At 45.0% G+C, this 16,118-nt stretch overlaps 1 protein-coding gene across 1 annotated transcript; it reads left to right on the forward strand.

Moving 5' to 3' along the window:
* Positions 1-9,601: 9,601 nt before the first annotated feature.
* On the forward strand, positions 9,602-11,138 carry LOC125546399 (tricetin 3',4',5'-O-trimethyltransferase). Its single transcript, XM_048710657.1, has 2 exons — positions 9,602-10,094; positions 10,234-11,138. Exons 1-2 carry the CDS (start codon positions 9,697-9,699, stop codon positions 10,904-10,906), a joined length of 1,071 nt encoding a protein of 356 aa, XP_048566614.1. The 5' UTR covers positions 9,602-9,696; the 3' UTR covers positions 10,907-11,138.
* Positions 11,139-16,118: the final 4,980 nt, after the last annotated feature.

Below are 16,118 nucleotides of genomic sequence, written 5' to 3' on the forward strand. Positions count from 1 at the left end.
CCGGGCAGCGTTCCGAGGAACACCCCTGGATCAGCCCGAACCAGTCTCCTGGAGCAGATCGGCGGGAGGGAACAAGTGATCTCAACGGCGGCTAGAATCGCCGCCGAGAGAAAAAAAACCCTAGCGTGAGGGAAAAACACTAATGGACACTTGCGCTCGAGTGCCATCCATAGTTTTGATCCACCGGCCTACGCGGCCCGCGAATGACCGTACACCACTGTTCTCCATCTATTTCGTCGTTCGACCCATTTCCCTGAGACGCGTATTTGTTCTGACAGGCCCACTAGCCCAGATCCCTAGAGGTGGACCTACGACCAGGATTACGTATTCAGATGGTCCTGCTCTCAGTTACGCCGCTCTCCTTTTACATCATCAAAAACACGCAACTCCAACACATGATATAAAGTATGGCGCTAATGCTCCAATGGATGATATACAATTGCAATGGTTAGATCATTTTAAGCATACCATGTTCATTTAAAACCAACATAGTTCATACTACAAACTAGATCATACCGATACTACTTAATACTTTTCTGCTTGATCATCACCCTAGACAAAACTACTCCTCGGGATCACAAACGAACTTCCTCCAGAACGGGTCGGTGGTGGGATTGTCAAAGTTGTGAAGCTCCTTCTCCTTCTCCTTCTCCTTCTCCTTCTCCTCCTCCTCCTCCGAGTCAGACTCGATGGGGATCACCGTCGAGGGGCTATCCTCGCCTTCCTTCTTCGCCTGCTTCTTCTTCCTCTCAACATCACGCTTCAAATAGACCTACATCTCGTTCTGAACATACTGGGGATTCTCCCGCGCAAACCTCGCCATCACCATTTCATCACTCTCGCCAGAAGCAATGTGGATTCCCGGCCTCTTCTTCCTCTCTTCCATTATCCGTATGACCAGATTCTTCAGGCCGATGAACTCCGCCTGCCCCTGGTTTTCGATCTCTGGGCAATTCATCCCCCCCCTAGCCAGCCGGAATGCCACATGGCGACGTCGTACACATGTGCGGCCTCATCGGTGGAACCATAGGTGCCGAGCCAGTAGCAACGACCGCCGCCCTGGAACTCGCAACCGAAGTTGCCGGAGGGGCGCGACCGCACACCCTTCAAGACAGACTTCCCCTTCGACGGCTTCTTCAGCAGCATAACGGTAGCGCGGGGGCTGCATTGACACAGGCGGCGCGGCGGCGGGAGACAGCTCGAGGAAGTGCAACAGGCCACATCGGAGGTTGTCGGGCTGTCGAATCGGGCGACGCGGCGGTCGAATCAGCCAATCTGGGATCATGGAGCAGAGGGAAAGTATCGAATCTGGTAGCGGTAGGGGTGGGATGGCCGTATCTGGCTGGCGATAGTGCAACCGCCGCGGCGGTCGAATAAACCGATTTGGGGTCATGCGGCAGCGGGCGGGTGGCGCGGTGGCTAGCACAGTAGTCACACGGGGGTGTGGGAAATGAAAACTCAGCGGTGATTGGGCGTTCACGAGGTATGGTGCTTTTTTTACTCGGGCACGGCAGCTGGTGATGCAAATTTGCATCACCAATGCCATATTTTACATCTAGAGGGAGCTTGGCGTAATTTTTTCCCTCTACATAATCTGTTGGAGCACCATTTTTGAGCTTTCGTGATGTAAAATTTGATTATGTTTGCATCGACACCATCTATTGGAGATGCTCTTACTATACCAACACATGCTGGATGCGTGGGTTTTTCAGAACAACAATCGCTTGGTTAAATCAGCACGATGTCATGGTCATGTCACCATGGTGCGTGTGTCCCTCTCCCTCCTCTCTGGGTGACGCCCGACCCCCGCTGTTACACATTTTCAAAACTCTTCTTAATCGACTAAAAAAACTCCTTTTAATCAAAGGAAACCAAACAAAAATCGTACATGTCACCGATGGTTTGTTCTGTTAAATAAATTTAACTTTTGTCTCTTGTTAGCTAGTAGACTACAACTGACATTCGGCGAGCTCGGTTCGTCCAAAGGACCGGACCTGAACATTCATTTAGTTGAGACTAAACCAAATATTTGAAAAACAAAGAATGTTTGAAGTTTATTTGAAATGTTGTGTGCTACTGAGACTGCTCAAACATCTTGACCGGAAGGTATATAATTATTTCTGTGTCCAGTGAAATGACTGAAATCCAGTTCAGTGACGTTCATCGACATCTAACTGAAAGTGAAAAAAAACATGAACAGCTAGAGACCTGTCTTTGAGCAGCAGCTTTTCTTGCAAAAATACGTAGGTGCAGGACGCAGTTAACACTTGGGGATTACTTTGCTGGTACGATCGGCATAAAAATGCTCTTGTACCAAACTAGTCTGTCTGTTGGGTAGTCACAGCGCGTTTGCTGTTCCACTGGATCGATCGGTCGGGAGATGGAATCGAACCATCATCTATCTAAGCTGGCTGTTACGGGCAAGCTAACTATCTTAAGCAGCTGGTCGCTCATCGACCACGACGGCGACATGGATATCGATCCATCTCCATCTCCTGATCTCTCGATCGACGAACCGATGCAGCTCCTCCGGCCAGTCCAGTCCAGTCCAAGTAACCTTTCATTTGGTGCTTAGTCCAGTCCAGTCCAAATAACATCTCATTTGATGCTTACTTGCCCTGCCGGTAAACATGCACGGACACAGACACGCCACTAGCGCTACGCGTATGCATAGGCCACAAAAGTAAGCATACACACACATATATCTCCTAAAAACACTAAGGAAAACGTGTGTCTCTCGTGAAAACAAAACCGTGCCTCTCACGGAAGCAAAAAAGAAACGAAAACACATTATTTTTCTGTTGTGCCTCTCGCGGAAGCAAAACCATGCCTTTCATGAAAGAAAGAAAATCGTAAAAAAAATATTTTTTTTCAAAAAGCTAAGAAAGACCATTGGAAAACCAAAAGGCCAAAAAAATCAGGGAAAAAATCGTTTAAAAAGTCGGAAACACGTGTCGGGAAAAAAAATCCAGAGGAAAGTGACGCGCTCTCAGCCCACCCCAAATAACCTTTGGGGAGGCTCCCGAACGAGCACTCCTCAATTAATTGCTCCCAAGTGGGTGGCGTCGTACTTGTGCTTCGCCTGTGGGCTGGGTTGTTCCTTCTTCGCTGGAAAACAATCTGATTAACGGGTCATGGACAGGCCAGAAGCTTGGTCAATGGGTCATCTGTTATTATTGGGCAAAATTCGTACAAAATCGTAAGAGCAAATGCAGAAAAAAAAACGGGCTATTGCCACAGATCCTATTTAGCGCCTTAAGCACTACTTATAGGAAGTTTTGCTACCCGGCGCACACCCCCTCCCAGCAATATGTGGCAAAAGGCCGACCAATGTAGATTTTTCCACAGTTTTCTGCCGTTTTTTTTGGGTGTTTTTCCTTTTTGTTTTTTCCTGGCATGGGTTGTACTCGGTTTTCCTTTTTTTCTGTCCTCTTTTTTTTTCTTTTCAAATGCATGAAATTTTTCAAATTGTAAAACATTTTCCAAATTTGTGAAATTTCTGAAGTTCGTCAACTTTTTCAAATTCTTGTGAACTTTTTTCGACTTTATGAACATATTTTCAAATTTGTGAAAATTTTCCAAATTACAAACTTTTTCATGTACTTTTTTTTTCAAATTCATGATGTTTTTAAAATCCTTGAACTTTTGCTACACTCATGAACATTCTCAAATTCATGAATTTTTCCCTAATTCGTGAACATTTTTCCCGACGTTCACAAACTTTGTCCTTGAAAATAACAAACATTTTTTTCAAATTCATGATCTTTTTGAATATCGTGTAACGAGTAAGCTAGAAGCTACCTGCTGGCGGCCCATGAGAGCATGCGTGTGAGTCCCAGTTTTGTTAGTTGCCACAACAGGTGCTGATTAGGAGTACTCTCCGTGGCCCGGTATGGTCATCACTATGCTCTGCCCCTGCTGCGCTGGTTATTCAAATTCTTTTGATCTGCATCGGCCTCTTCGGCGTTGCTTGCTTCTGCCGCATGATTCGGCTGATGGATTTGCATCGTGTGCCTCATTTTCCTTCTCTCCGAGCACCCAACAGAAAATCGCGCTTTGCATCGCTCTAGTTGAGTCCAATGGTAGATGCACGTCACCGTCGTGTGACTCGGCAGAAACTGATCGAACTGATATTTATCATGTTTGATCAGTCTAACATGTTGAACTAGTCATGCATGGATACATGTGTTTCTCCCATTTCTTCTGACGTACTCCCTCCGTTCGGAATTACTTGTCGTAGAAATGGATGTATCTAGACGTATTTTAGTTCTAAATACATCCAATTCAGAGACAAGTAATTTCGAACGAGGGAGTATCATGTAGCGTTTTTCTAAGGAATATGAGCACTTCGATTCACGATAGATGGGAAGTAAAGCTTATATAGCATACATTCAGCGACATGGATTTTTTGTTGTCGAGCTCCAATACACCAGCATGAACATTAAAATCTGAAAGAAATAGTAAATGTTTTTTAATCTAATTTTTTTGTCACTGGACATCAACATACATTCCAACATGCTGGAAAATTTAACCGCGAAATTTTTTCTTAGGGAGTTAAGATTTAGGGGAAGTGCTAGGTGCACACTTTTTTTAACTCCTCGGTTTTGAGGAAAGTTTTGGGCGCGTCTGGGGATTATTTTTTAGAGGAAAGGCTAGAGATGCTCTAAGGCCTGGTTGGAATGGCTTTTAAACCTTGTACAGTACTAGCAAACATGTCCGGGCGTTGCAATGGAAGAAACAAACTGTCATGCACCCCTAGTGAGTTGCCACTTTTCCTCTTTGTATCATAGTCGACAGTAGTCACTTGTCCATGTATTTACGAAAAACATGATAAGTCTCAAGGCGGTGATTTTGGTCATCACATTCTAAGAAAAATTTATAACATGGGATAAAAAAGAAACAAAGATCAATCTCAAGGCGGTGAGTTTGTTAAGTTGCCAAACTCCTCCTCCGTCATGTTATGTTGCCAATAAATTCAAAGCCAATATGTCCATGCATCTTATACGTTGAGCCCTCAAATCACTATTCAAACACCTGCACATGTGGGTTAATTACCACACCCATTATTCCTTCTTTTAATTTTAATTCCTTTTCGAGTCCATTTATTTAATCGGGGTCCTCTCTCTCCCATTGGCCCATCCAGCCATAGAATTCCTAGCCCATAATCTCATTTAATTAATGGGATCTTTTGTAGTACGTCCAATTTAATTATCCAAATATTTGTTTATTGATTCTCGTGGAGGCTCATTGTTTTTGCAGGCAACTCACAGACACATTTAACTTGGCAAGAGTATTTGTAAAGAGGCTAGGTGGGATTATCTAGTTAGCCTTGTCCTTTCTACTCTACATGACTAATCGTGAAATCGAGTCCCCACGCAACAATATTTGTTTTGGCCCACAAAAGGTCGTGGGATTTTATTTGGTCCAAAATATGCCACAGGATTTTTTTCGGCCCAAAAAGGTGGTGGGTAACAGACCGACTGAGCCCAACCGGAAGCCTGTTCTTATGACTTGGTGCCCAGGCTTTTTGGGCCAAGCCTGCAGCACGCACAAGAAGCTGGATATGGCCCTTCTCTCCAAAAATTTGTACCACCACAAATAGAGGCTCATGTGAGCATCTGAACTCGATAATAAGGAAATTTTGTGGGGATGCAAAGAGGGGAAGAGGAAGCCATCTTGGGTATCATGGGAAGTCATGCCAAAACCCAAATATTTGGGTGGGATGGGATTTAGGGACCATGAAATTTTCAATCTTGCATTGCTGGCTAGGAAATCATGGAGGATCTTACAAGCACCGGACTCGCTGAGTGCTAGATTATTGAATGTGGTATACTTCCCGGAGGGAACCATTATGGAGGCGGAACTAGGCTCTCGGCCATCACATATTTGGAGATCAATTCTGGAAGGGAGGGACATAATGATGCAAGGAGTGATTAGGAGAATTGGGAATGGCCAGAGCGCAAATATATGGCATGACAACTGGATTCCAAAACCCTCATTCCACAGGCCAATTCTGTCCCGAATAGTAAACCCGCCACAGTTGTTGTCGGAACTTTTGGTCCCGGCAACAGCAACATGGGATGCTGAGTTGATTAAGGGCATTTTCCTACCCTCAGACGCTGAGGAGATCTTAAAAATTCCAGTGTGCACAAGAAACATCGATGATTTTTGGGGCTGGTACCCGGATAAGAGAGGAGTCTTCACTATCAGTTCGGCTTACAAACTTATGATCACAACCAAGACTCAACAAGAGAATTGGTTAGAGGGACGAGGAGGAGCATCAGACACAAGTAGAGAGGAGAGTGCATGGTCCTTGCTTTGGAAAATGAAAGTGCCCTCGAAGGTGAAAATATATATGTGGAGGCTAGCGAAGCATTCGCTACCAACCACTGATGTTCTTAAACGGAGAAATATGTCAGTTGAAGATGCTTGCCCTTTTTGTGGGACTAAAGATTCACGGAGACACGCTCTCATTGGATGTACAATGGCTCGGTCTACTTGGGCTCTTTAAGATCAAAACTTGGTAGAAACATTGACAGAGAACAAGCAATCAACTACGAGAAATTGGATTTTTGATTTACACGAGGAGCTGAATCATGATCAGTTCACAAGAATGGTGGTCACATTGTGGGCGATCTGGTATGCAAGAAGGAAGGTCGTGTACGAGTCGATTTTCCAAAGCCCCCAACTAACGAACGCTTTTGTCCAATCTTATCTGCATGATCTGTCCGTGTGTGAGACGGCAGTGCGGGGAAGACAGGTCGAGGGCCAATAGAGGGAGAAGGTGCAGTGATGGCTTCCCCCACCAGAAAACAAGGCGAAACTGAATGCTGATGGAGCTGTGGCTCGAGACAGTCTGCAAGGAGCAGCAACAGCTATCTGCCGCGACCAACAGGGGCTTTACCTTGGCTGCTCAGCCTTGGTAGTTAGTGTTACTGATCCTTTGCTGCTCGAAACATATGCCGCGAGAGAAGCACTTGCGCTAGCAGCTGATCTTAATCTTCATCAGGTGCATATTGCGTCAGATTGCCAGGCGCTCATCAAGGAAATCCATCAAGGGGGTAGAGGAAGTAATGCGGCAATTATCCGAGAAATCTCCCTCACGATGAGAGAGTTTCAGATATGTAATTTTGCTTATGAAAATAGGAGTTTTAATTTTGAAGCTCATGCTCTAGCCAAGCATGCTTGTAATTTGGCCGTAGGCCGATATTTGTGGTTGGGGTCCCTTCCTGACAAAGTTCTTGTACCCTTGAACATTGATCAATAAAGGTTACGAGAATTCTCAAAAAAAAAACACAAATAGAAAATACACTCCAAAAATACAATTTAGGTGAACTTACCGTCATCCTATATAACGCACATTGCGCCAAGTTGCAGTGGAAACACACAGGAGAGAAGGTGTGGACGAATAACTAGCCTAACCCATTTTAGCAGCGAGCGAGTCATCGACAGAGTCTAGTTCTGAGAACCTCATGGAAGATTCCAAACAAGATTTCGGAACCTTCTAGTAGGTTCCTGAAACAATTTTTACTGGCTTTTCAGTTTGTTTTCTTTTTTCATTATTTTTCTTTTATCTTCTTTTTCTTTTCCCCCTTTTCCCTTTCGTGATTTCTATTCTCCTTTTCATTTTCAAGTTTATTTTCCTTTTTAATTATTTTCAAGATTTAGATAAATTTTTGTACATTTCAGATTTTTTTTACATTTAAAAAAATTTCAACCTTCGAATAAAGTTCCCGTTTTCAAAATTTGTTCACAAATTCAAAAAATGTTCGCTTGTTCTTTCACAAAATTGAAAATGTTCACGCGTTTCAAAAATTGTTTGGAAGTTCGGAAATTGTTGCTTATTTCAATTTTTGTTCACATGTTCAAAAAAGTTCCCTCTTTCAAAAAAATCATAGATAAAATTAAATTTTCACATTTTCCAAATTTTCTTCTGAGTTTCAAAAACTGTCCCCTTTTTATACAAAAGTGTTCATGTTTAAAACAATTTTTTTATTGTTTCAAATTTTGTCTTGTTTTTTAAAATATTTTCCGAATTTTCAAGAATTTTTTCAATTTTTTAAACTGTTTGATATTTCAAAATAGGTTATATTGGTCAAAAAATGTGTAAACCATTGTTCATATACTTTTTAAAAAAAAAATGTGTTTTCGATAAATGTTTCGTGATTTCCAAAAATGAACGGGTTTTACTAAATTGTTCAAAAAAATTAGACTATTTGCGATTTCAACATTGTTTGGGTTTTGACATAAAATGTTTGGAATTCCCAAAATTGGTCATATTTGCAAAAGCATTTGAATTTTCATAAATTATTTGCCTTCAAAAAAATATTTGGCTTTTCCAAATTGTTAAAAAAATACAAGAAAAAATAGAATACTGTTCAAAAATGCGTTCAATTATGATCGCTGCTTTGGATACTTTCATGTCTCATGCTTTTTGTAGTCCGTAATAGCCGCCCACTCTAGTGGCAAGCTGCTCACTTCGGTAGTGTGAGGTGGTGGGATGAAATACTTGCGAGCTCCCTCATTTCTAGGATTTTCTTACATCACACTTTAAATAAAAGTGGCAACCGGAGAAACAAATTAGTATCACCTTGTATAGAAAAAAATTGAAAAATTATAATATGAGTGAACTGCTCAAAACAATCTTACTTATTAATATTCTTATTATTAGGTAGGTATAGATATAGATGTGCCATTGGTGGGCCAGCCCAGTATGTGTCGAGCCTGTGCATCGCGGTCTGCATCATCATATAGGAGGTCCCTGTACGGACGAAAAAACCGGAGAAACAAATTAGTACCACCTTGGATAGAATTTTGTTAAAAATAATAATATAAGTGATCTGCTCAAAAAAATCAGAGAAACGCATGTCCCTTTATTTATTTATTATTATTAGGTAGGTATAAATATAGATGTGCACTATATATGATAGATACGTAGTCGCAACATAAGTCTGTGGAAGACCTTTCTATAGTTTTCCTTAGGATCTTAGGGCCGACCTTGTTCTCCGGTCCCGGGCGATATTTATTATGTGGTTCCCTAATAAGAAAGTATGAAGATCCAAACTTTGTTTTGAGCCCTTGAAATTGAACGTGTAAACTTGAGCCCATGAAATTGAAGGCGTTTGGCCCATCTCATTCCGCCCTCTGTCGTCGCCGAAATGAATGTGTCTAGGCGTATTTCAGTGCTAAATACATATGTTTAAGCGACAACTAATATGGGACGGAGATAGTACAAGATTATTCTGTCTACACATATGTTTCTTTTTTTGCGGAAAAACATCCAATCTATCATCTTCAATCATGGAAGTACAAGTATTTACCACGTATTGTCCATCTTCACTTTATCTTATGCAATGATTCATCAACCAGTATTTGGGTGGATGTTATGTTTCTAGTACACCTAAACACAACATTATGAAGAAATAAAAGCATATATAACCTACTTATAAACCACAACCACAACAATAATGTAACAGTACAACTTTCCGGTGTGCCATATCCATCCTTTGCTTTTCCTCAAGACCAAGAAGAAAAAGCAGTTGGTGTGGTGTGGTGTGGTGGTTGGTGAGCCAGAAAGCCCCATATAACCAAGCCCCTTCCCGTCCTCCCTCCAAAGTAGGTCATCGCTCAGTCGCTCGCTCACACTCACCGCCACGTAGCAGCAGCTCGGCTCCGGAGAGGCAGAAGCAAGCAGAGATGGGCTCCATTGCCGCCGGCGCCGACGAGGATGCGTGCATGTACGCTCTCCAGCTCGTCTCGTCGTCCATCCTCCCGATGACGCTGAAGAACGCCATCGAGCTGGGACTCCTCGAGACCCTGATGGCCGCCGGCGGCAAGTTGCTGACTCCCGCTGAGGTTGCTGCCAAGCTCCCTTCCGCGGCGAATCCGGAAGCGCCGGACATGGTGGACCGCATGCTCCGTCTGCTGGCCTCGTACAACGTGGTGTCGTGCAAGACGGAGGAGGGCAAGGACGGTCGCCTCTCTCGGCGGTACGGCGCCGCGCCGGTGTGCAAGTACCTCACCCCCAACGAGGACGGCGTCTCCATGTCGGCGCTGGCGCTCATGAACCAGGACAAGGTCCTCATGGAGAGCTGGTGAGCTAGATCGATCATCCCTCTTTCTTCATCTTAGTTTGCCCTCATGTAGTAGCATCTCCCTGTTGCAAAAGATGTGGCAAGCAGAGCACATGCATGTTCCAAATGTGTGGGTGAATCATACCGTACCATTTTTCAGGTACTATCTCAAGGATGCGGTCCTCGACGGTGGCATCCCATTCAACAAGGCGTACGGGATGTCGGCGTTCGAGTACCACGGCACGGACCCGCGCTTCAACCGCGTGTTCAACGAGGGGATGAAGAACCATTCCATCATCATCACCAAGAAGCTCCTCGAGTCCTACAAGGGCTTCGAGGGCCTCAACACCCTCGTCGACGTGGGCGGGGGCGTCGGCGCCACCGTGGCCGCCATCACCGCTCACTACCCCACCATCAAGGGCATCAACTTCGACCTTCCCCACGTCATCTCCGAGGCGCCGCCGTTCCCGGGTGTCACCCACGTCGGCGGCGACATGTTTCAGAAGGTGCCCTCGGGCGACGCCATCCTCATGAAGTGGATCCTCCACGACTGGAGCGATGAGCACTGCGCGACGGTGCTAAAGAACTGCTACAACGCCTTGCCGCCGCACGGCAAGGTGGTGCTCGTGGAGTGCATCCTGCCGGTGAACCCCGAAGCCACGCCTAAGGCTCAGGGGGTGTTCCATGTCGACATGATCATGCTCGCGCACAACCCAGGTGGCAGGGAGAGGTACGAGAGGGAGTTCGAGGCCCTGGCCAAGGGCGCCGGGTTCGCCACCATGAAGACCACTTACATCTACGCTAACGCATGGGCCATCGAGTTCACTAAGTAGATGGTCCATGACAACGTCCTCCCATCTGATGCATTAATTCAACTGCATGTGTACTTTCTCTTGGGTTTCCCTTAATTTTGTCATTCTCTGAATCATTCTAAATTCTAATGTTTGTGTCATCGATTGATTCGGAATGTACTGCCATTAATAATGTTAATTGCTCCTAATGGTTGTGTGTATTAAACTCCACCCTTTGTTGAAGAAAAATGGTTGTGTGTATCTTATTGATCTATATCTAGAGTCATCCCTACTAACTTATTTATTTTAACAAGGATGTAACCTCACTATAACATTATGAGTGAGATAAGGCTCATCTTAACATGCAGTCATGCATGAAAAAAAACAACTACACCATTCAACCATGCATGGAAAAATATTTTTCATTCAGTTATTCTACTTATGTTCAATAAATATTGTTACAACTATACATACTCTTTTTTTAGTACAACTATACATAATCAAATATAACAAGTCATATGTATTTTAAATTTTGCTTATCATTCTAAAATTTCATCAACCAATTCTTGCATCAACACGTGGGGTATCCTATAGTTATATACTATATGATATAAATGATGACATGATTTCACTCCTTTATTGAGTATACTTTTTTTTCTTGAGTATACAATGAAATGAAGTATTATTGATCTTTCTCTGGAAAAATTGTCTATGGATGTTTTATTGCTTAGATAGATCTGCTGCCTTGTAACCATGGGGTCACGGGTTCAAGTCCTGAAAACAGCCTCTTACAGAAATGTAGGGAAAAGTTGCATATAATAGACCCAAAGTGATCGAACCCTGCGCAAGCGGGAGCTACAAGCACGAAGCTGCCTTTTTTTATAGATCCTCAGATAATATATTAATACCGGCATTGTTAAGTGGATGCACCCAAGCTTCTGGCTGCAATCATTGCAAATAATGGAACGAAAGAACTCCTACATTCAAGATGGAGCACCGAGTTACCATTCTGGATTTCATTATCAAAACACTGGATCTTCCAAACGACTATGATTGATACTCCACTAGACCAACCGGAGTACCAGGTGAATCTGACCAGCCATCTACAGGGATAACGACTTTCTGTCCATCCAAATAGAGGAGTAGTAGTTATCAACCAGGAAGTGGGATTATGTCACCGTTGCGTAGAACCTACGTTTAGACTAGCCAGCGGTCTTTTTCTTTCTTTATTATAATCTTTCTGGCCAGTCATTACCGGACTCACGGCCCATGCCTACGGCCCAGGGCTGCCCAGGGCCGTCGGCATAGGTCATTTGCCGTCGGCATAGATCTATGCCTACGGCTGTCGTTGGCATAGGCCCGTCGGCGTAGATCACGTCAGTGTAGTCTTGTCAGACTGTCGGCGTATTATAGCCGTCGGCATAGGGACCTATGCCGATGGCCGGGCATCAGCCGTCGGCATAGTTTAGCCGTCGGCAATGTTTTTCGCCTGACGGCAACGGACGGCGCCGTCAAAAGCGCTGTCGAATCACGGGAAGCCACGTGGCAGAGGTATGCCGACGGCTTGCCTCTGCCACGTGGCATTCAGTGGTTCCTCCTGGTGGCTGGGCTATGCCTAAGATAGAATCTATGCCGACGGCTTTGCCGTAGGCATAGCCGTGCCACATGTCGTCCCCTGGTGCCTCTTGGCGGCAGTGCTATGCCTACGGCGAAGCCATCGACATAGATTTTCATCTATGCCGACGACTTTGCCGTAGGCATAGCCCTGCCACGTGGCGCGCTCTGGGAAGCCCTGGGCGCATATATATATATATTCCCTGTTTTCTCTTTTTCAATTAATTTGACAGCATTTCAAAGCAGAATAATATGGGATTATGCAGAAATATGACAGTTCATCATCTAAACATACTCAAGTTCATTATCATCATTTAAACATAGTCAAGTCCATCATCTAAATATCATCACCGGCTAAAGTTCATGAACATAAAAGTAGTGCAAGACATGAAACATAAGTAGGACATGAAAGGTATGGCACGATGGCCACATGCACGATCATCAACATCAAGCAAGACCGCCGCCGCCAAGACCACCTCCGCCAGAACCACCACTGCTAAGACCACCTCCGCCAAAACCACCACCGCCAAGACCACCTCCGCCAAAACTGCCACCGCGACCACCATCACTCTGCCAAATCGGAGTGACTGGGGTCGACGAAGTAGGAGTCGAGCCACCGGTCCCCTACATGTTCGAGAGAAGATTCTAACGGTAAATATGATATGATAGTGTTGAATGAACGAGAACTAGTTTGTCAGTAGTTAGGCAAATGTACTAACCGGACTATCACTGCCTAGTGCCACCCATTCATCGAACGTGGGCACGTGTGGGGGTTCTCCCGCATGTGGTGGTGGGGATCCCATTTGTGGTGGATCCGTGCGGTTACTCCAAGACGCCAACATAGTCTGGATGTTAGTTAAACAAGCAAATTAGAAGGTCAGAAGGAATGAAAGTGCAAAATTTTAGCTTGGTTTTAAGAGGGCAAAACTAATCGTCATCATCTGACAGTTGTAATCATCGTTTGCCTTCACTCGTTGCAAGTACTCTCGCACCTCGAGATTCCTATGCTTGACAAAGGCCTTATATGCCTACATAATTTAGGTTGTTTCTAAGTGAGCGATGCTGAAAATAAACTGAGAATGCTAGAGAGAAAGAAGATAAAGGGGACGTACTTACAACATGCTGGCGGGCTAAGGGAGTTTGTGAACGCCCTGTACTCTCTAACTGGCTCGGGTTGGTAGCCCGAAGCCGTGTGTACGAGATCGAAGGAGTGATCAAGCCATCGAAACACGGATACCGGCCATGTGACTTCCCCTGGATGGCCACCACTGCCGTGTCGTTGATCTGAGACTGGGCGACCTCAGGAACAGGAACATCCGGATGCAACTTCTGTTAGTTCTGAGTGTAAGACTCTAGGTGCTCCTCGGTCTTGCCGTAGTACTGGCTCTCGCAGTCCTTGCGATCACTCCGCTCGCAGGCCAGCTTCCACGACTCCATGTCTGAGAGCGGCCTCTTCAGCTTGTCCTCCTGCAACGTCAAACAGAAGTTAGGCATACATAAGAACATGACGGTAAAGAATAACAAAAATGCATCATGCATATAGATATACCTTCATGGCCTTGAAGCCCCAATGGTTCCTGTTTCCTTGGCCGTGTGTCCCGTCTTTTCCACGGTTAGCCCGGGCCTTGATGCTCTTGGCAGCAAACTCTGCATCGTCGCCGAGCCACCTGTCCACCAAACTCACCCATCCGTCATGCCTTCCATAGCACCAACGTGGAACAACCTATGCAAATTTTGGAAGCATGACATGTGAGCACGAAACATATAGTTGACTGCTTGAAACAATGAAAAGTTAGTAATAGTTACCATCATGAACTGCTCCCTGTTCAAGGTAAGTCGTTGCCTCTGCGCTTGAGTTTTGGTCATCTTTTGTTGTAGGTAGATGTGTTAGTACTGCGAGACGGCAACCCAGCGCACCTCGTACTGCAACTAACGAGCTTTCTTCTTCGCAGCCGCAAGCAAGACCACGTCGGATCTGGTCTTGTGCTCGTCAAGAACTCTATAGAGTTGCTGCAATCATGCATATGAAGGAAATATGCCCTAGATGCAATAATAAAGTTATTATTTATTTCCTTATATCATGTTAAATGTTTATTATTCATGCTAGAATTGTATTAACCGGAAACATGATACATGTGTGAATACATAGACAAACAGAGTGTCACTAGTATGCCTCTACTTGACTAGCTCGTTGATCAAAGATGGTTATGTTTCCTAGCCATAGACAAAGAGTTGTCATTTGATTAACGGGATCACATCATTAGGGGAATGCTGTGATTGACTTGACCCATTCCGTTAGCATAGCACTTGATCGTTTAGTTTGTTGCTATTGCTTTCTTCATGACTTATACATGTTCCTATGACTATGAGATTATGCAACTCCCGTTTACCGGAGGAACACTTTGTGTGCTACCAAACGTCACAACGTAACTGGGTGATTATAAAGGTGCTCTATAGGTGTCTCCGAAGGTACTTGTTGGGTTGGCGTATTTCGAGATTAGGATTTGTTACTCCGATTGTCGGAGAGGTATCTCTGGGCCCACTCGGTAATGCACATCACTATAAGCCTTGCAAGCATTGCAACTAATGAGTTAGTTGCGGGATGATGTGTTATGGAACGAGTAAAGAGACTTGCCGGTACCGAGATTGAACTAGGTATTGAGGTACCGACGATCGAATCTCGTGCAAGTAACATACGGATGACAAAGGGAACAACGTATGTTGTTATGCGGTTTGACCGATAAAGATCTTCGTAAAATATGTAGGAGCCAATATGAGCATCCAGGTTCCGCTATTGGTTATTGACAGGAGACGTGTCTCGGTCATGTCTACATAGTTCTCGAACCCGTAGGGTCCGAACGCTTAAAGTTCGATGACGATTATATTATGAGTTTATGTGTTTTGATGTACCGAAGGAGTTCGGAGTCCGGATGAGATCGGGGACATGACGAGGAGTCTCGAAATTGTCGAGACGTAAAGATCGATATATTGGACGACTATATTTGGACATCGGAAAGGTTCCGAGTGATTCGGGTATTTTCGGGAGTACCGGGGAGTTACGGGAATTCGTATTGAGCCTTAATGGGCCATATGGGAAAGGAGAGAAAGGCCTCAAAGGGTGGCCGCACCCCTCCCCATGGGCTGGTCCGAATTGGACTAGGGAGGGGGCGCCCCCTTCCTTCCTTCTCCTTTTCCCTTCCCTTTCCTTCCCTCCTACTCCTACTAATTGGAAGGGCTCCTAGTTCTACTAGGAAAGGGTGAATCCTACTCCCGGTGGGAGTAGGACTCCCCTAGGGCGCGCCATAGAGAGGGCCGGCCCTCCCCCTCCTCCACTCCTTTATATATGGGGGTAGGGGGCACCCCAAGGACACAACAATTGATCCCTTGGATCTCTTAGCCGTGTGCGGTGCCCCCCTCCACCATAATCCACCTCGATCATATCGTAGTGGTGCTTAGGCGAAGCCCTGCGTCGGTAGAACATCATCATCGTCACCACGCCGTCGTGCTGACGAAACTCTCCCTTAACACTCGGCTGGATCGGAGTTCGAGGGACATCATCGGGCTGAACGTGTGCAGAACTCGGAGGTGCCGTACGTTCGGTACTTGATCGGTCAGATCGTGAAGACGTACAACTACATCA

This window comes from Triticum urartu, chromosome 3 (assembly GCF_003073215.2).
Source record: "Triticum urartu cultivar G1812 chromosome 3, Tu2.1, whole genome shotgun sequence".
Classification (NCBI taxonomy): Eukaryota; Viridiplantae; Streptophyta; class Magnoliopsida; order Poales; family Poaceae; genus Triticum; species Triticum urartu.

What these genes read in the sequence shown, in the direction of transcription:
- LOC125546399 (XM_048710657.1), top strand. Translation starts at nt 9,697, where the DNA reads ATGGGCTCCATTGCCGCCGGCGCCGACGAGGATGCGTGCATGTACGCT. An exon ending in AAGGTCCTCATGGAGAGCTG is followed by an intron (nt 10,095 to 10,233) that starts GTGAGCTAGATC and finishes ACCATTTTTCAG; the next exon opens with GTACTATCTCAAGGATGCGG.